Source organism: Saccopteryx bilineata, chromosome 8 (genome assembly GCF_036850765.1).
Source record: "Saccopteryx bilineata isolate mSacBil1 chromosome 8, mSacBil1_pri_phased_curated, whole genome shotgun sequence".
Classification (NCBI taxonomy): domain Eukaryota; kingdom Metazoa; phylum Chordata; class Mammalia; order Chiroptera; family Emballonuridae; genus Saccopteryx; species Saccopteryx bilineata.
Window position 1 is genome coordinate 69,013,649 of NC_089497.1, and position 22,114 is coordinate 69,035,762.

The 22,114-nt window shown below is 37.7% G+C and overlaps 1 protein-coding gene across 1 annotated transcript in view; it reads right to left on the reverse strand.

Annotated features, from left to right (window-relative positions):
* The window catches only part of VPS8 (VPS8 subunit of CORVET complex), a 405,986-nt gene that overhangs the window by 99,291 nt on the left and 284,581 nt on the right, over positions 1 to 22,114 (reverse strand). Inside the window, exons 37-41 of the mRNA XM_066240876.1 lie at positions 18,643 to 18,732; positions 15,888 to 15,930; positions 12,562 to 12,665; positions 6,701 to 6,782; positions 6,282 to 6,364 (exon numbers count right to left, since the gene is read on the reverse strand). Of these exons, the coding sequence (XP_066096973.1) occupies positions 6,282 to 6,364; positions 6,701 to 6,782; positions 12,562 to 12,665; positions 15,888 to 15,930; positions 18,643 to 18,732 (402 nt within the window). The remainder of the gene's footprint in view (positions 1 to 6,281; positions 6,365 to 6,700; positions 6,783 to 12,561; positions 12,666 to 15,887; positions 15,931 to 18,642; positions 18,733 to 22,114) is intronic.

Consider the following 22,114-nt stretch of genomic DNA (forward strand, 5'->3'; position numbering starts at 1 on the left):
AGTGTGGTACTGGTGAAAGACCAGACAAATAGATCAATGAAAAAGACTTGAGTTCCAATAAATACATCCCCTTAAATATGGTTAATTGAGCAAAAACAATTCAATGGAGAAAGAGATGGTATTTTCAACAAATGGTGTTGGAATAACTGGACATCCACATGCAGAAAATGACTCTAGACACTGACATCACACTTTTCACAAAAAAATTATGAATCAAAATGGATCATAGACATAAAATGTAAAGTGCAAAACTTCTAAAAAATAACATGAAAAAAATCTGGGTGACCTTAGGTTTGGTGGTGAGTTTTTAGATACAACATCAAATTCACAATTTATGAAAATAATTGGAAAAGTTGGACTGCATTAAAATTTTTTGTGAAAAGACACAGTTGAGAGAATGAAATTACAGGCTAGCAGAAAATATTTCCAAACACATATCTGATAAAGGACTTGCATAAAAAATATAATTAAAACTCAACAACAACACAGCTAAAAGGTGGGCAAAAGAACTAAAGAGCTCCCTTACCAATGCAAATACAAAGATAGGAAATGAGCACATGAAGAGATGCTCACCAGCCTGACTAGGTGGTGGCGCAGTGGATAGAGTGTCAGACTGGGACATGGAGGACCCAGGTTCGAGACCCCGAGGCCGCCAGCTTGAGTGCGGGCTCATCGGCTCTGAGCAAGGCTCACCACCTTGAGCCCAAGGTCACTGGCTCGAGCAAGGAGTTACTTGGTCTGTTGTAGCCCCCCCCCCCCACTCCCGGTCAAGACACATATGAGAAATCAATCAATAGACAACTAAGGAACCGCAACAAAGAATTGATCTCATCTCTCTCCCTTCCTGTCTGTCTGTCCCTATCTGTCCCTCTGACTCTCTCTGTCTCTGCCACAAAAAAAAAAAAAAAAAAAAGAGATGCTCACCATTATTCATTAGAGCACTATGCATTAAAGCAACAATGAGCCTGACCAGGCAGTGGTGCAGTGGATAGAGCTTCAGACTGGGATACGGAAGACCCAGGTTAGAGACCCTGAGGTCGCCAGCTTGAGTGCGGGCTCATCTGGTTTGAGCAAAGCTCACCAGCTTGGACCCAAGGTTGCTGGCTTGAGCAAGTAGTTACTCGCTCTGCTGAAGGCCCGCAGTCAAGGCACATATGAGAAAGCAATCAATGAACAACTAAATTGCTGCAACATCCCTATGGGATGATCTGGGGCCGTTGCTCTGTTGCTCAGCAATCGAGCTATTTTAGCATCTGAGGTGAGGCCATGGCGCCATCCTCAGTGCCCAGGGACAATTTGCTCTGAATGAGCCACGGCTGTGGGAGAGGAGGAGAAATAGAAAGAGAAGGAGAGAGAGAGAAGGGTGAGGGGCAGGGGTGGAGAAGCAGATGGTCACTTCTCCTGTGTGTCCTCACGGGGAATTGAACCTGGGACTTCCACATGCCTGGCTGACACTCTACCACTGAGCCAACCAGCCAGGGCCTAATCTTTTTGTCTGTTTTGGTGTTCTTGTCTGCTAATTATAATATATATATGTCATATCTGTGTTTTATTTTTGAACTTCTTAGCATAGTTTCCAAGTTTTGGCTCAATGTCATACACTGTAAATTTTACACTGTTGGGACCCAAATATTTTTGTATTCCTAATAGTATTGCTAAGCTTTGGTCTTGGATGCAGTTAAATTATACTTGAGCCTGACCAGGTGGTGGCACAGTGGATTGAGTGCCAACCTGGGATGTTGAGGACCCAGGCTGAAAACCCCGAGGTTGCAGGCTTGAGCACAGGCTCACCGACTTGACTGCAGGGTCACTGGCTTTAAGCCGAAGGTCACTGCCTGAGCCCAAAGTCGCTGGCTTGAGCAAGGGGTCACTTGCTCTGCTGGAGCCCCCCACCCCCATCAAGGCACATATGAGAAAGCAATCAATGAACAACTAAATTGCTGCAACAAGTTGATGCTTATCTCTCTTCCTTCCTGTCGGTCTGTCCCCCCCCCCAACTAAAAATTATATACTTGAAAACAGTTTAATCCTTTCATGTCTTGCTTTTAAGATTTGTAAGGCATGACTGGAGCTATGTTCAGTGTAGGGCTAATTGTTTCCCATTACTAAGTACCTCTGAGCACTCTACTCAACGTTCTGTGAATTACAATGTCTTCTAACCTTCACTGGTGGGAAGGACACTGTTGTTGGCCCTGTATGGCTGTGGCTATTAGTCCCTCTAGTCCAGGGGTCTACAAACTTTTTACACAGGGGGCCAGTTCACTGTCCCTCAGACCATTGGAGGGCCGGACTATAAAAAATACTATGAACAAATCCCTATGCACACTGCACATATCTTATTTTAAAGTAAAAAAACAAAACGGGAACAAACACAATATTTAAAATAAAAAAACAAGTAAATTTAAATCAACAAACTGACCAGTATTTCAATGGGAACTATGGGCCTGCTTTTGGCTAATGAGATGGCCAATGTGCTCCTCTCACTGACCACCAATGAAAGAGGTGCCCCTTCCGGAAGTGCAGCGGGGGTCGGATAAATGGCCTTGGGGGCCGCATGCGGCCCGCGGGCCGTAGTTTGGGGACCCCTGCTCTAGTCCTTGTAGTTGGTTCTTTCCTTGGCTTGGGTAGTTTACTTAGATCATGCTTGAGGGAGGTCTTCTGCACATTTCCAGAGTTCTCTCTCAGAATGTGCCCTGCAAACTCTGGCCGTCTTAGTCTCTCTAGTCTCAGCTTCATCTCCTTAATCAGTAAGTATGCTGGAAACTGCTTGGGATCCCCCTTCCTCCACTACTGCCTGGAAACTCTCTCAAAACATTAAGCTGAAGCAAATGGGACTCACTTTGTTTATTTCTTGTCCCTTAGTAATCACTGTCTCTACTGCCTGATATCCAGTTTTCAAGAAACTACTATTTCAATATTTTGTCTATTTTCTAGTTGTTTCAAGCAGGAGGGTAAATCCAGTCTCTGTTACTTCATGTTAGCCAGAAGTAGAATTCCTCCATCCTTGACTTTTATGTAGAAATATTTACTGAGTAGCTATTATATGCTGTGTGCCTCAAGGCTAAGTGATGGTAACAGAGTACTAGGCAAAGTATAGTCCAAGGTCTTTCTGTACTAATAGGAAATAGAAGTATTCTGATTCTTAGATATTTCCTAGAACTCCATTTCTGGCCTTTTTTTCTCACTAATTCACTTCCTCTTCAAGTCCGTCAAATTTCAAGAATTTAACTACCACTTCTATGTGGATGATTTCCAAGACTATATTCATTTCTTACCTCTTCCTACAAACTCCAGGCTTCTGTCCCCCCACTGCTTATTGTTAGCATGTGAAACTGATATCAGGGAATGATTTGGGTTCTTTTGTATACCCCCACACCTAAGTGGCCAAAATGTCAAGTGGATTCTATCAACTAAGTAAGTTCCAAATCCATTTTCTACTGTCCATTCTATATAACTCAATTAACAAGCTTTGAGTTCCTATTACATTCTAGCTATCTCTATGCCTTCAGCCTTGACCCGTTCCAATTTATCCTGTACGCATTACGCTGGGTGATCTTTCTAAAGAGAAACCTCATTCCTTTATTCCTCTGCTTAGAATCTTTTGATGAAAAAATAAAAAAAGCAAAAATATCCTTTGATGAGAATGGTTTAAAAATAAAATCCAAAGTGCTTACCATGGTTTACAAAGCAAATAAGGACACATTACCTGCCGGTCTCTCAAATTTTAGCCTGACACCTTTATTTTTGTCCTATGTTCCAATAATACTTAAACACAATTCCCCAAATGTATCATGTTTTACATCAAATTATTTGTATATGTAATTCTTTTTGCTTAGAGAAAGTCCTATTTCCTTTTTTCCTTGACTCCTCCAGGCTCTTTAATATTCAGTTCACATATCTCCTCCATCCTCCAGGAAATTCTCCCAATTCCCCAGTCTATTTCAAATACATACTTTTACTGGTACTCCTTTGGCAATATATATTCAGAAACCCAACTCGTTCTAACTTATTCCAAACATATAGTTATTGTAAAGGTACTGGGGTGTTTTAAGGAGCAAAGAAGTGAAGACAAGCCTAAAAACTACAATGTGGGACTCAAATGCCATCAAGATTTTCTCTCCACTGTCTCCTCTCCTGGTTCTGAGCCTTCTCCTCATATTTTCTCTCTTCTCCACGTAGCTCGTCTACTCTCCTCTGTGTCTGCCTCATTCCTCTCTTCTCTGTAGATTGACTTTTTTACTCGTTTAGTCCATATGATAAAAAAGTAGTCACTGTCAGCTCCTGAACACTGTATCTTATATGATACAGAGACCTGACTTCTCAAGTTCAGTTCTAAAATTTCTAGTAAAGGACACTGAATAGCCCTACTTAGGCCAGCTGCCCACCTTTCATCAGCCAGGAGGAGCCAGAGGCAGGGTCATGCCTTCACATAGCTGCTCCTGTTATAATCTTGTGGACTGAAAGCAGAGAGATGTAAAAGTGGCAATTACCCCACATGGAGTTCAGAGCACAAGTCCTTAAAGATGGCCACTAGTACTTGATTAGAACTCTATGCATAGTTATTTCAGAACATTATTTTCTATCCCTCTTATAAGAGCCCATTTAGAGCAAGAACTATGCCTTTCATCCACACAGGTAACAACCAAATAGGGTAATATATAATCAATAAACTCACTAATAATTAACTCTTCAGAAGACCAGGGTCTAAAACAAATGAAAAGCCTTACATAATGTAATGGGAAAGACCATAAATTAGGAGTTAAGAGACTATACTTGAGTTTCACTCTTCGTCAACAGAACTTTTTAAAATAGCCATACCTACCTCAAGAGATAGCTGTAAGCTTTACATGAGATAATATCTGTGAATGCACCTTGCAAAAGTCAAAATCACTACACAAATATGAGGTAGCACTATTATTACAGTAATCACAAATGTGTAAATAAAGACTTTGAGAACTAGCACACCCTCCTGATTAGTGGGAGTTAAGCACTGAGGGTAGAAATTAAGAATACAATTACAACGAATGCCAGTATAATTCAAAATAAAGTTAAGATTTTCAAATAGCAAAAGCCTTCAAAAATAGGATTTTTAAAATACAGAATGAAAAAACAAGTGCTTTTGCCAAGGGAAAATTAGATTTTTATTTATTATAATTTATGTATCGGAAAGTGTGGTTAAAGCTCACCATAAAGCAAAATGCACACACTGACAGAGAAGCCACTCTTGGCTTTAGGATTTCATTTTTTTTCTAATCTACTTGGTGAATTAAAGTATTCCTGCCTTATGGAGATATTATTTTATTTATGATTAAAAACCTTATGACTAATGTATTTTAAAATGGATATAAGACAAATTGTCTATATCAAAGCATTATTCAACACGCGACAAGGATGAAATGAGATAATGTGTGTAGAGACATTCTAAGTGATAAGGTGCTATGTGAGGAGAGACTGCTGAATACAGTAGCCTTTATCAGCAAAGGCCCAGATGCTTAATACCAGCTGGGAAGAAAAGCTTGGAAAGTCTTAAAAGAGAGCTAACAGGGACATTCTTGATTGGGTAAAAATCATTTGAAAATTAAAAAGAGTAATAGCATCATATTACTGTTTGACTTTGTGTGTACATGTCTCTCTACTGCATGGAGTAAAAGAACACAAAACAGGCGTTAAGGAAAATTCTTGTTGTTCCCCTAGGAATGTTCCTAGATTTTTCTAAAACTATAGCTTAATGTACTTTCAGTTTTCTCCTCTTGTTGAAGTTGGACAGGTTCAGGTCATTTGCTGAAGGAAACAGGCTGGAATGATGCTTCCTACAAAAAGCTTTGGACACAAAGTCAGCTAGAATCGAAACAGGAGATGAGTTTTGAGTATAAAGAAAGTTTTAGGGTAGTTAGAAAACATAAGTAACAACCAATAATTAAGAAATGCTTTTATTTATGTAATTTCTAGATTATCTTTTATTTAATCTAAAAAGTATAAGCAGCTGGAAATAATGGTGATACTCTCCCAGGTAGGAAGCTTGTGTATGTAACTGCACATCTGAAGGCTGCATGGCCACACCCTGACTGCAGGTTGCAAGTGTATGCCAAGTAAACCCACAGCACTGGAGAGCTCGAAGGAGTCAGCAAGAGAGTCCTAAGATAGAGATTCAGCGCATGCCAAGATTTAGCAGCAATGTGCTTGAGACACATTTAAACATTAGCACTATTTCCTGTTATTTATATATAACTAAATATTAGTTGAACTTGATCAACAGTGAATTTTTCCCCCTTTTAACTCACCTGTAAGATCCTTTGCAAGATTGATGGAAGGGCAATAAATGTTGCCATGCTGTTTACAACTTGCATAGTCAAAGATTTCAGAGCTGTTTTAATAAAATGTTGATATAAAGATTAGTTTAAAATAAGAATTTTTTTTCCTACAAGTCAGTGGAAAATAGTGGATTTATATAGTTGCCTAGAAACTTAGCTAATCAAGGCCAGTTTGATATTTTAAAATGAACTATTATTGCAAAGCTAATAATCAAGACATATTCTCTAACTGGTGCCATGGAAAGCCCTGAATCTGAAAATGAAGTCAACACTACAATATAATTTCATTAAGATACAATAAGAATATGATACTGAGAAAAGGTATCACAGTGTTAATTTTCAGCAGACAAAAATTGTATGACAGCATACAGGGACTCTGAGGAACGCACCTGCGGAGTGTGGGTGAGGTGCAGCTGAACCAGACAGCTTCTGAGGGGCCATCATTGCCTCCAGTAATGGAAACCAGAGTGCCTGTAATGTCAGAACAAACCAAAGAAAAACAAAAATACCGTTATTTTTCAGAATGAGTAACATCAGCAAAGTGTTTCACAGGGACCATAGCAAAAACAGGTATCTTCACCATGTACCCTGGGAAAATAAGGAAGCTGAAAAGTAAGTTTAGACCTCAGAACTGCAATCTTTTGTGTCTCAGGAAAGGACAGGTGTGAAGGAGTCAGGACAGAGTCTCCTGCTGGGTTATTATATATTCTGGTATAAATGCATCACTGACAAAGTCTAAATAATCCCAAGTACCACAGAAGGGAACAGAAAACCCCAGAGCTATCCTACCCCATTTCTCTATGGCTATGTCAATTCAAGCAAGATAAATGCATAAAGGTTATCCAAAGTTTTGTCTTCTATCAAGCATTACTTTGTATTTCCTTAGCCATCATAAATCAAGAAGTGGGAGTTAACATTATTTCAATTAATATTTCCAATCACATCATGAAATCAGTTAATAGGCCTATAATTTATTTATCATATTATGTTGGTCATTGTATTAAATGCTTTACAAACATTTTCTCATTTCAGTCTCATAATAACCTTATACAGTGAGCATTTTCCTCACTTGAGATAGAAAAATGAAGCTTAGAAAACTTAAGTAATTTGCCAACAATCACACTGCCAGTAAATTGGTAGAATGACTCAATTCTGTGCTCTTCTTAAGCCTTAAGAGATATCTTTACTGTCAAAAATCAAACTAATGTATTTTAGAAATTTCACACATGTTTTCTTGTTGGATAAAAGACCTTAACACAGTAACCTTAGGAGGAACCTAGTCCTGGCGGCAGAGCAGGACAAGGGGTTACTTACGGAAGTGCATGGTCTGCACCCGCTCTCTGACACTGTGGAGCTCACACAGCAGTGGAGATGTGGAGCCTGTTAAGGGGACAGGATCAGAGTCCTGTGACTTTCCCACTGGATAACCTCCCACTGAGGAGCTCTCCTAAGGAGCCTTTATCTGCCCCACGTGAGGTTTTCTAAGGCCAGGGTTTTATACTAATGAGTTTTTATGTATTTCTTCAAGTTCTTAAGATACTGGCTTTAACTAAATTATATACTGGCAATTCTTTATTTTATTGAAATTTTAATTTATTTTATCCAGTACTCATCAACTTTAATCTTATATTTTGTTCTTTTTTTAAAAATTGAGGTAACAGGCCCTGGTCAGTTGGCTCAGTGGTAGAGCGTCAGCCTGGCGTACAGAAGTCCCGGGTTCGATTCCCGGCCAGGGCACACAGGAGAGGCGCCCATCTGCTTCTCCACCCCCCCCTCCTCTCTGTCTCTCTCTTCCCCTTCCGCAGCCAAGGCTCCATTGGAGCAAGGATGGCCCGGGCGCTGGGGATGGCTCCTTGGCCTCTGCCCCAGGCGCTAGAGTGGCTCTGGTCGCAACAGAGCGATGCCCCGGAGGGGCAGAGCATCGCCTCCTGGTGGGCAGAGTGTCGCCCCCTGGTTACGTGCTGGGTGGATCCCGGTCGGGCGCATGTGGGAGTCTGTCTGACTGTCTCTCCCCGTTTCCAGCTTCAGAAAAATACAAAAAATAAATAAATAAAAAAAATTGAGGTAACATTCATTAATAACATTATATAAATTTCAGGAGTACAATATTATAATTCAATATCTGTATACCCTATTGTGTGCTTACCACCAAAAGTCTAGTTTTCATCTGTCACCATATATTTCATCCCATTTACCCATTTTGCCCTCCACCCACCTTCCCCTTTGGTAACCACCAATCTGTTGTCTGTATCTATGAATTCGTTTGTTTCATTTGTTACCTTTTACTTAGTTCACCCTTTACTTGCCTATTTTAACTTGTTTTGACAACTATATTATTTATTTCTGTGCATTTATGGTCTTTTAATTGTCTATGGCATATCTAATTTTTCCGTTTTGAATTTTATATTATACTTAGAAATTTTATTTATAAACTTCCTTATTTAATCCAGACAATTTAGAAGAATTACCATTTAAAAAGTTATTTTATTCTTGAGTTATAAATGGCAGACCAGGGGAAGCATGGCTGTACAGGTAATAACTATAAAATGTGTTCATATCCTAAAATAGAAGTTATTCTTCTTCAACTAAATCTCCACATTAACCCTAACTATAAGGTAATACCTTTTAAATATTCTACCTTTCTTGCTCTTTAAAACTGATTCTTAAAATTTTTATTTGGATCACGAAAAGCCCATAGGCTAAAATAAACATCTGTGAAAGTGACGATCCTAACCCCTGAGAACAACCCAACTACAGCTGAATCACTTTCCCGTCACAGAACGACCAGCTTTCTCTTCAGGGAATTATATGCATAAAAAAAGCATATTCTCTGTTATAACTAATCAGTGTATTTATGGGTAGCACCATAAAGATAGGACAGGCAGAAATTCTCCTTGGGAAATGACTGTCGACCCAACTTCCTGTGGTCAAACTTTAAGAAAAGACTCCTGCCTGACCAGGCGGTGGTGCAGTGGATAGAGCGTTGGACTGGGACATGGAGGACCCAGGTTCGAGACCCCGAGGTCACCAGCTTGAGCACGGGCTCATCTGGCTTGAGCAAAAAGCTCACCAGGTTGGACCCAAGGTTGCTGGCTTGAGCAAGGGGTTACTCGGTCTGCTGAAGGCCCGCGGTCAAGGCACATAAGAGAAAGCAATCAATGAACAACTAAGGTGTTGCAATGAAAAACTGATGATTGATGCTTCTCATCTCTCTCTGTTCCTGTCTGTCCCTCTCTCTGACTCTATTTCTGTAAAAAAAAAAAAAAAAAAAAAAAGAAAAGACTCCTTAATATTACATTTTCTGAAGAAAGTTTTAGAGATATTACAGACAGTTCATTAGCAAGTTTCTGGGCACATCAACTTTTCTAGTTAGTGTCTGTGGCCATTGTTCTCATTCTCTCCAAAACAAAACAAAGCAAAGAGAAACAAGGCAAAACAACTATTAAAATCCCCCAAACTTAAAGTTTGGTATTATATATATAAAAGCAGTCTAGCATTTTCACAAAAATACTATCTACATAAAAACCAACGTTCAATTTTTTTTGTTATTATGAAACTTGTTTAGAAATGAGGCAGAAACCAGTTGTTGGGGATAGGGGATAGAGAGTGGTGTGAGGTGTGTATGTGTGTGCCAGAGAGAGGGAGCGACAGACAGACTTGCCTATGGACAGACTTCTTTTACATACAGTCAGAAAATGGTGTAATTATAATATTAGAGAAGTGAAAATTTCGAAGACTAGAAATAAGTTTAACATCTAAAATCTTTATTAAACAAATTCTAACTCAGATGCTTTGTGACCAAAAAATAATAATAAATTTCTCTTTTGCCACTATCTCTGAGTAAGAGATACAGAGTTCAAATATAGTCAGAACAATCCCTGGAGTTCTGGAGGTATGGGTCTTATAGCTAATTCTACCACTAATATATGTGAATATGGACATATTTCAGCTTATGTGAACCTGAATGGCTCTATTTATAAAACATAATTGTAATTTTTCCTTTAAATTTCTAGGAGAAGAAAGAGTATCAAATAGATATTAGAGAAGAGATGGAAGGGTTAAGAAATAAAAAAGGCTCAGTATCAAATATGTATAAACATAGCTTTAACAATATTAGCCCTTTTGTGTTTTTCTATCAAAATATAACCATGTCCAAATATAGCCAGCTAACCACAAGATAAATGAAAATAAAAACTTGGGATGGAAAAATCATGGCAAAAGGACTGGTGTAAACCCAATATCCATTTGAATAAAGATTAAACAGTCATGGGAATTACAGATTCAGAAAAAAATGTATTATTAACCTTAATAAGGCAAAATAACACAACTAATTAAAATTAAGATGGTTGGAGAAGAGAGGTTACAGGAAGAGTTCATGCAAATTTCTTTACTGGCTTGGAGTCATAGATATTATAAAAACTGCAATGTAATTATGAGCATAATAATTCCCATCTATTACAGTTGAGAGTTTTCTAAGCTTTATTGAGATTTATGAAGAGATAGTAAGGTGAAGAAATATTTGAAATTCAGCAATTGCTCAGTTTTATATATGCTTCCTAAATGAGATTGAATTCTACAATTTATTTTTAGAAGATTATTTGATCCAATTTATTTTCTTTTTTTTTTTTTAGCAAGAGAGACAGAGACAGAGAAAGGGACAGAGGGACAGATAGGGACAGACAGGAAGGGAGAGAGATGAGAAGCATCAATTCCTTATTGTGGCTCCTTAGTTGTTCATTGATTGCGTTTTCAGATGAGCCTTAATTGAGGGGTTCCAACCAAGCTAGTGACCCCCTGCTCAAGCCAGCAACCTCTGGGTTTGAGCCAGTGACCATGGGGCCATGTCTATGACCCCACACTCAAGCCAATGACCCCACACTCAAGCCAGGTGAGCTCGCGCTCAAGCTGCAACTTCGGATTTCGAATCTGGGTCCTCTGTGTCCCAGGCTGACACTCTCTCCACTGTGCCACCGCCTGGTCAGGCTTGATCCAATATTTCTAAAATTATGTTAACCTATTAGGCAGATAAAAAATATCTAGGGTGACATTCACCAAATGATAATGATGGTTATTTTGGAGTGATAATATGGACACAAGGTAATTTTTAAAAATATCCTTTATATAACTTTCTATATTGAAGGATTTAAAAAAAATGATGGGTATGTATCTTTCACACAAAAAAAGTTTAATAAAGGAAAAAAAATCGCATATATTATGTAATTGTCCTTGATATAAACAATTCATATTCTAAAAAGTTTTCAAAATGTGTGACCTTAAAAAATCCTTGACAAAAAGGTAAAGGAGAGATTTACCCATCTCATAAGAGCAGAAACATACCAGGTTTTTTATTTCCACTGTAACATGTATTGCTAACTACACATGAAACAATTATCCTACTTCCCATTTCAGAAAACCAGGCGGTGGAAAGAGGCCAGGTGGTATCAAGTCAGAGGCCACTGCCTGCAGGGGCAGAAACCAGAGGAGTTAAGTCATAGCATGCTGCTAACTTGACTTCTTAAAACTACTGCAGAATTAGGCTGTCAAGACACGTCTCATCCCCTTAGTTTCTACTTCACTGCTGTAACTCCCACCTGCACAAGTGCTCAACTATTCCTCCTTCAGTTTTGTGTTCTCCCTTTTCGTAGCCTGAAATCTGTTACAGCAGTGCTTCCAACTCGGTCTGCACAGTGCAATCCTGTGGGAAGCTGTAAAGCATACTGACGACTGGGTTACAGCCGCAGAAACTCTCATTTAATTGATGTGGGGTGCAATCTGAGTGCTGTGATTTTTCAAAGCTCCCCAAGTGACTCTAATATGCCGCTGAGGTTGAGAACTCCTGTATCATAACCTTTTTTGACCTTTTCCAGCTTTCTCTGTTTTCCTGAGGATTTTCCTCCAGTTCTTCATGTTCACTTTCCATCCATGGGAAGTGGAAGAGATGATAAATGATGATTTATCCATAATATCACTACACGGAATTCACAAAATCTCAGTCCAAAGAGAATAAGGACATCTAGTATTCACACACTTAAGTTCTGCACCACAGCCAAATCTAAGAATATAAAGCCTTTCATGAGAACAAAGAAGACAAGCACTTCTCACAATAACTTTGAGAGTCCTATACTCCTGGGAGCACTCAACAGTGATTAAAATCAGTTGAACTGAACTCAGGTAGCTGAGAGGAAAATGGAAATAGAATTCGTTTCAGACTGAAACAGACTCTTAAATGCCTAAGTAGTCATTCTCCTACCTCTTTTTGCTGCTGGTTCAAATTATGTGAATTTCTCTGGCAAAGGGCAATTGTCTCCACCAAGGTATCTTCAACATCCTTCAACAATGGATCCTCTTTGGTATCTAGATTCAGAAAATTTGTTAACATCATTTAAGAATAAATTAATGATAATTTCAAAGCTTCTGTAAAATCTTAAAAATCTTAAAACTTTTTTTTCTGTATACCCTTAGTTTTTCTATGATATAATCACCTCTGAGAACTGATGCCAAGATTTAGTAGATTAAAATAGGTGATTCCGTGCAAGTTTTCCATATCAATGTTTGATAGTCATAGGATATATAAAGCACATCAAACTTAGCATTTTAATCAACTTTAACTATGGAAAATCACCAACTATCTATTTGTAGATTATAGAAATAAATTATCTTTCACTTTTCTTACTCTCATTTCTTCCTCTATATCTTAAATGTGGGTATTCCTCCAAGATATTATTTTAGGCCCTTTTGTTTTCATTTTTCAATAATTTTAGCCACTCTTGGGACTGTAACTCTCATATCCTTGCTAATAACTTTCAAATATACAATTCTACCCTTATTCCTTTCATAATCTGCAGGTTGAATTTTTAACAGACTGTAACATCTATTTCTACACTGATGTCTTGCAATAACATTGAATTTTGTATATGCAAAACCCAAGTCATTTTTCTCACTTTAAATCTGCTCTTACTGCTACATTTCCAAACTAAATTAATGGAACCATCATCTTTAAGACAATGAGTTTATAAATCTTCTGTCATCTTTAATGCTTTCCTTCTTGTTTATCCACGCATTCAAATAAATTACCAATTTTGTGAGTTCTGCTTCCACACTCTCACATGCCCACCAATTTTACCCTGGCAGAGCTCCATATCACCTCCTTTGCACTATTGTAACAGTCTCCTAATTAAACTTCTGACTTCTAAACCTTGCCTCCCTCACTCCCTTTTATACTTTCACTAAGCTTTTTCTTAAGTATAAGTACATACACATCAACAACCCATCCACAAAAACCATCAAGGACTTCTAATTTTAAAAATAGAATTTAAGTAAACCTCGGACACTACGTAAACATAGTAAACATTCTGGCTCATCTTCACACCCTCTGTGCTCTTGTATCACCAGATTGTTCTTACACTCTAAGGCTGCTGGCCAGGCATTTTCCTGTTTGTGTGCTCCTTGGTCTACAAGGTCCTGTTTCCTGGCCTTTGCCTGTCAAATTCCTATTCATCATTCCAATCTAACTACTTCAAAGGTCACATCTTTCACAAAAGTATCTTTGATTAATCAGTTACAAATTGTTCTTTAATTTCCCACAATCCTTTGTCATTCTTACTATACTTCTACTACAATACTTGATTCTACCTTCGCTATAAATTTTTATTTACATTATCTGTCTCCTTCATACGACTATAGCTCTCTAGGCAAGGACTTTGTTTTGCCATCTGTGCATAACCCAGAAGAACTAGCACAATGTATTACAATTAGCAAATCTTCCAAAATTCTTAAGCATACTGTCAAAATTGAATCTGAAAGTAAATGGTAGACGAGACTACTGCTGAGAAATTTATCTTCATGGGAATTCAAGGAACTGGCGTTTCTAGGCATATCACCTGCACAGTATTGTAGTGATTTGTGGAAATATTCTTTCTACTTTTCTCTCAATATTTCATGTAACCTCTGCAAAAATTATTCTTATAACACTAAAATGAAAAAGGAAATCTCATAAATGCAATAAACCTACTAACATAGTCAAATTTATACATAGGAACAGTACAAAAACAGTAATTAAAGGTTTATTGGTTGGACTAAATATGGAAAAGTCAACCAATTGTTTATTGAGGTTCCAAAAACAAATAATCATTAGAGGATTCAGGTGTTGGCATTTAGGGAAATGTGTGAGCCTAGGGGTCCAAGAAATGTGTTGGTGTGTTGAAGAGGTAGGACAATCTAAAAATCACCCATCAAGTGATTCCCTGAACTTTGGGAGGGCTATTTTGAAAATGTTAAGCAAGAAGAAAACAAGTAATCCAATTCAAAAGTGGGCAAAGGACTTAAACATTTCTTCAGAGAAGATATACAAATGGCTAATAAGCACATGGATAAAATGTTCAACATCACTAATCATCAGGGAAATCTAATCAAAACCACAATGAAGTATCACCTTGCATCCATTAGGATGGCTACTACCAAGAAAACAGAAAAAACAATTATTGGTGAGGATGTGGAAAAATTGAAACCCCTTTGCATTGTTGGTGTAAATATAAAATAATAGTACCACTGAAGAACACACTATGGTGATTCCTCAAAAAATTAAACTACCATTTAACCCAGCAATCCTACTTCTGAAAAGAGGATATGAAAGCAAGGACTTGAAAAGATATTTGTACACCGATGTTCATAGCAGCATTATGCACAATAGTCAAAAGTGGAAGTAACCCAAGTATCCATTGATTGATGAATGGATACACAATGTGCTAGATACATAAAACAGACTATTAATCAGACTTTCAAAGGAATGGAATACTGACATGTGCTACAACACAGATAAATCTTGAAGATGTTATATTAAAAGTAATGTTAGACCCAGAATGACAAATACTGTATGATTCCATTTATATGAGATAGCTAGAGTAATCAAATTCACAGAGTCAGAAAGCAGAATGATGGTTGCCAGGGGCTGAATGGGAGGAGGGAATAGGGAATTACTGTCTAATGGGTATAGAATTTCAATGTATAAATTGAAAAATTGTGCAGATGGGTGGTGGTGATAGTTGTATAACAATGTAAGTGTACTTAATGTCACTGCACTGTACTTAAAAATGGTTAAAATGGTAAATTTTATATTAGCATATTTTACCACAATTTTTTAAATATTAAGAAATATAATGGGAAGTATCTATCTGTTACAAAGCCATTCAAGATGCTAGATTATCAGACTTTACTGTTTTGTGCTATATAAAGTCAGTACAGAAACACTGGCTATTATTTACTGATTAGAAGCTCTCTGCCCTGCTGTTATTCAGCATATTATAGTAATTTTTAAGACATTAGTTATGCAGCTCATTTATAATAATAACCAAGTCATAAGTACAGAAATATAACAAAAAAGTCAATACCAGTGAAGAGTGGTTTACATGCTTTCATATTATGCTCCCTTGAAAACAAGTTAAAATGGAATCAATGATAAAGTAGATAAACAGTAATTGTGCAGAAAAATCCAATTATTACTTAATAAATGTGATTTATTAGATAACATCTTTAAAATGGGGTAAATAAAAAAATTATATTTTATACTCAAGTACTTACTTTCATTTTGATGTGTTATCTCTTGAAGTTTGCTTTGTAGTCTCTAGGAGGTAAAATAAACAGCTTAATTTCTAATCCACTAAATAATTAAATTGACATATATTTTTAAAAACCCAAGAAACAATGAAGTTATTAAGAATGGTCCCTGTTGCCTGACCAGTTGTGGTGCAGTGGATTGTGTGTCGACCTGAGATGCTGAGGACTCAGATTTGAAACCCTGAGGTCACTGGCTTGAGTAGGCTCATTCAGCTTGAGCACGAGGTCACTGGCTTGATACCAAAGGTCACTGGTTTGAAGGTCAAGGTCGCTAGAGCAAGGAGTCACTGGCTCAGATAGAACTTCCTGGTCAAGGCACATTTGAGAAGCAATCGATGAACAACTAAGGTACTGCAACTATGAATTGATGCTTCTGATCTCTCTCCCTTCCTTCCTGCCTGCCTGTCTCTCTCTTACTAAAAAAAAACCCACAAAAAACAAAAAAAACAAAAACAAAAACAAAAACAAACAAACAAAAAAAACGGTCCCTGTCATTAGAAGAGAATTCTGGTTACTTAAGCTGGTAACCTCAGGGTTTTAAAACTGGGTTCTCAGCACCCCAGGTTGATGCTCTATCCACTGTCACACAGAAAGCATAGCTAGCAGTATTGGAAGGGACCCAAGATATGAAGTATCACTTATTTTGTCCCACTTCTGCTCCCGTTGTGCTATCCACATAGTCATCATTGACATTCCTGCAGCGCAGTAATGAGGATTAGAATTTATTCATGCTTTGGATAAGGGAATTAAATTCATACTGGGTTATGAAAAAAAAGGGACAAAATACAAAAGGACATGACAGGTCTATCCCCACAGTGTGGGGCACAGATGGGTATGTGACATGTCCTAAATATGCAGTTGCATTGTCCACGGCTTTACTGAATTCTCTATCATCAAATACTGATATTGCAAAGGTTTCTTAACATACACCAAAACTGACTTTAATATATCCCTTTTACTAAAAATTTGCTCCTTTTCTTGAGATCCTTTATAGGTTAATGTTAAGTGAAAAAATCATGGGATCATCATTAAGCACTCACCCTATACTGTATTCAAATAATCAGTGAGTTCTTAAATTCCCATCCTGTTCCCTCTCCACCACCACTACCACAACCAGCTCAGGCCCTCACAACATGAGGCTAAGTGTAATAACCTTGAAGACATTATGCTGAGCGTAATAAGCTAGACCCAAAAGGACAAATACTGTATGATTCCACTTAGATGTAGTACCTAGAGTAATTAAATTCTCAGAGTTTAAAAGAAGAATGGTTTCCAGAGGCGAGGGGAAGGGAGGAATGGGGAGTAATTCTCTAATGGGTTTGTGAGAAGACAGTAAATTTCTGGGGATGGATGATGGTGATGGTTGCACAGCAATGTAAATATACTTAATGCCACTGAAATGGTAAATTTCATGTTATGTATATGTTACAATTAAAAGAATTAATTTCCCCCCCAAAATTAATAGAACACCAAACTGTCGTTGAGAATGTGGAGCACCCAAAACACTTACACATTACTGGTAGGATGTAAAGTACTACAACTATTTTAGAAAGGAGTCTGATCATTTCTTTCTTTCTTTCTTTCTTTTTTTATTGATGTTTTTTATTTTTTATTTTTTATTTATTCATTTTAGAGAGGAGAGGGAGAGACAGAGAGAGAGACAGGGGGGAGGAGCTGGAAGCATCAACTCCCATATGTGCCTTGACTAGGCAAGCCCAGGGTTTCGAACCGGCGACCTCAGCATTTCCAGGTCGACGCTTTATCCACTGCGCCACCACAAGTTAGGCTCTTTATTTTTTTAATAATGTTTTTAGATTTTATTTATTCATTTTGAGAGAGAGAGAGAGAGAGAGAGACAGACAGACAAGTGGGGGAGGAGCAGGAAGCATGAACTCCCTTATGTGTCTTGACCAGGCAAGCCCAGGGTTTCAAACCTGCGACCTCAGCATTCCAGGTTGACACTTTAACCACTGCGCCACCACAGGTCTCTTTCATTTTTTATTTTAAAGATTTTATTTATTGATTTTATAGAGATAGGAGAGGGTGGAGGGAGCGAGAAGTATTAACTCATAGTTGCTTCACCTTAGTTGTTCACTGGTTGCTTGTTGTATGTGCACTGACTGGACTAGTTCAGGGTTTTGAACAGGTGACTGTGGTATTCCAGGTCAATGCTTTATCCACTGTGCCACCACAGGCTAGTCTCTGAAAATTTCTTATAAAACTAAACTTATAGCTATCTGGTGACCCAGCAATTCTCTCCTTGGTATTGACTCCAGGGGAAAAAAAAAAAAATTATGAATAAGAATGATTATAGCTGTTTTATTCATAATAGCCAAAAACTAAAATTAGCCCAGGTACCAATCAATAGAGGATTGAATAAATTATAGTATATTCATACAGTTATATACCTCGCAGCAGTAAACAAGACAAACTACTGATACATCCAATAACAGAGGTAAGTATCAAAAACATGCTGAATGCAATATGAATACCTAAGGGAAAGTACCACAAAGAAACACTGAACTCTAGTCAATGACATGCATGATAAAATTATTGAGGTACAAGGTACTATTGCCTACAATTTACTTTGAAACATAAGAAATTACCATGGATGGATGAAAACATATACAATGCTATATGTCAATTACATTTCAAAAAGAAAAGAACTAGACTAATGAAGGGATAGAAACATGACACAGCAAATATAGTAAAATGTTACCTTTAGCATTATTGAGAAGGCACCATTAATATCTCCTTTCTTTTCTAATAGATAGGCAGTGGCTTCATGAAGTTGATACTTCTGGGTAATCTAGGAAGCAAGAAAAGATAAATATTTTTGTTTATGAATCTTTTTTATGAAGTGAGAAGATCTTATTAAAGATGAAAAAAACCAACATGACAATAAATAATAAAATCATAACTTACTAGTATACTACTTTATAGTATAAGATCAAATACTTGACTTTTTGGTCCTATAGTGCCCTAGTTTGAATTTTGACTACACTAAGTGCATTCATTTATTTTTCACTTATTTAAAAAATCGTTATGCACACGAATGAGGTATATCCACTGGAGAAAAGGTAACCAGTATTATCTTACATAAGTAGTAATAATATAATCCAGAGATTGATAAGTATAACTAAACACAAAATATTTAGAACAAAATTACAATGAAAATACTACATATCAACTTGTGGGTGCTAAAAAAAGATTAATAAAGTCAGAAGAGTTTCTAATAAGTAAAAAATAAAAATACCAATTAAGCTTAAATAAAAGAAAATAATGCCATAAAAACAACAGAGAAATAATAAATTTGAAAAATCCCAAACTAGTCTTCGAAAAGACTTACAGAGTAAAACTTTTTTAATTTCTTATTAGGAGTAAGAAAAAAGGAAGGCACAAGTAATATATTAACAGGTTAACAGATCAAAGGACAAAAATGTGATCATTTCAATACATGCAGAAAGACCATTTGATAAAATGCAGTACTCATTCTTGACAGAAACAAAAACAATACAAAAACACTCTTACCCATATTGGAAATGGAACTTTCTTAACTTAATAAAAATTAACAAAATCTTATAGTAAACACTGCATTTAATGTAAAATATTTTAAAATCAGGAACAAGGCAAGAATGCATACAATACTGCTTCTATTCAAAATATCCTAGAGTTCCTAGACATCTGATAAGACAAAAGTATAAGACTGGAAATAAAAAAACAACTACCATTATTACTAGAAAATATTATTGTCATAAACAATCTAGAAACTACTGAATAACAAAAGAATTCAGCCTGGTTGCCAGATACAAAACAATGTGCAAAAATTAAGAATATACAGCAGCAATAATCAACAAAAAATGTTATTTCAAAAATTTCCTTTTGAAATGTTAACAAAAGTATAAGTACCTAGGCAGGAACTTAAGAAAATATGTGCAAGAACCTTATGAAAAATATTACATAAAGTTCTACAACCTTACCAAAGAGCATTAACGGCATTTTAAAAAGGTAACCATGTTTCTGAATGGGAAGACAATACCATAAGATGTCAATCTTCCCTGAATTAATCTATAAGTCAATGTATTCTTTTCATCAAAACTCCAGAAGATGTTTGTTTAAAGGAAATTGACAATCTGATTCTTAAATTGATGTGGAATAGTAAGAGACCAAGAGCAGCCAAAGAACTTTAAAGAGAATGAATGAGGAGGGAAGACTTCTTTTCCGAATGAGAAGCCTTATTATAAAACTACAGTGATTAACATATGTAGTATGGCTATAGAAAAAAAAATGAGCAAAGGAATAGAATAGAATTCACAAACAGATCCGTGTACACCTGGCAGTTTGGTGTATGACAGTATGGGATTATAAATCAGTGAGGGAAGGATAATAAAGCGCCACGTGGACCATTAGCCATCCACATGAAAAAAATGTAAGTACCTCTCTTGATCTGTTTACAAAAATAAATTCCAGATGGATTAAAAGCTTAAATGTAAAAAGCTTACCTATAAAACTCATAAAAGAGGATATCCTTTATGCCATCAAAGTCGAAAGGAAATAAGACTGGCACACAAAAGATTAAAAGTTAAAGGAAAACACTGATAAATTAAAAAGAAGTCACTAAAAACCAAGTTAAAAGATATGCCAGAGAGACTGGAAGAAGACATCCTCACCATATAAAATCAGCAAAGGATTAGAGACCTAGAAATTAAAAAGAACTTCTAAAAATCAGTAAGAAAAGGACAAAAACTCTGGAAAAATTATATGAATAGATAATTCAGAGAAAAGAAAATCCAAAGGGTCATTAAGCATATGGGAAGATATTCAATGTCATGAACAATCAATGCTACCCATCCACTGGCAAAAATTAAGAAGTCTAAAAATACTAGGAATTAGCAAGGATATGGGAAAACAGCAAATGTCAAACAATGATGGTGAGACTAGAAGCAAACAGGAAATCAGCTTGGCAGTCTCAGTAGAATGAAACTACTCTGCTGTCCACAGAATTCCACTTCCAGGTATATTACTTAGAGAAACCTAACGGCTAAGCACTGCAATGGCAAAAGACTGAAAACAATTTGAATGTCCACGAACAGGGAAATATATAAACTGCAACATAATCATTCAATAAACTATTACATGACAATTAAAATGAATAAACTAGGAGATGACGTCAGAGTAATGGCGGAGTAGGAACCGATACCGATAAATCTCCCCCAAACCTCAACAAGATCTTCAACCAGAAACAGAAAAACCTATCCTTGGAGCCTCCAGATGTTTTGCAATACACCCAAAGGTATGATCGAGCGAAAAATTGGCTAAATATATAACCAAACCCCGAAGGAAATAGAGAGTAAGAAATGCTCCGCCTTCCTCACTAACCTAAACAGGGCGATTTTCACTGGAAACTGAGAATATAGAAACTAAGGCGGGCAAAGGGGGTGAATAGATCCAGGCCGTGGCACAAACGGCCGAACCAGGCTGTGGCACGGAGATCCAAGCCGAGGAAAAACTGTTCCTGTGACAACCTGGACAATACAGCTAACACTCGCGCCAAACCCAGACAAAGAAAGACAAGCGGGGCAGCCATTTTACCTGATCCCCTGGTAGGCGCATAGTGGGCGAGAGATTCCTTCCAAAGACCCCGGAGGGTGTGCTCGTGTTACTCCACAGAGAGGCAGAGTCAGAGGCCTTTTTGTGGGCCGAAAGCCTCCGGGCTGCCCCAGCACCCGGGGAGAGCCGCACATGGGAGGAAGCGAGAGTTAATTCCAACACTGGAACTTTTCAGTGCGGGCGGGAGGTTTCACTCAGAGGGCGAGACTCCGACCTCACATCCTGGTCTGCGCGCACGGAGAGTGGGAAGGAGACTCCTCCCAGCACCTCCGGAGTGGGAGCCCGTGTTGTCCCATGGAGGGGCAGAGTCTGGGGCCGTTGTGTGGACCAAGGGCGGAGTCACGGGCTGCCCCAGCGCCTTGAAAGAGCGGCACATGGGGACGAGCGAGAGCCAATTCCAACATTGGAACTTTTCAGTGCGGGCGGGGGGTTTCACTCAGAGGGCGAGACTTCCGGTCTAACATCCTGGTCTTCGTGCGCAGACCCGCCCGTGTTACCGGACAGAGTGACAGAGCCAGAGGTCTTTGAGTAGGCGAAAGCCCCGGCTGATTATGCTAGCAGCTCTGACTGACTGAGCCTTA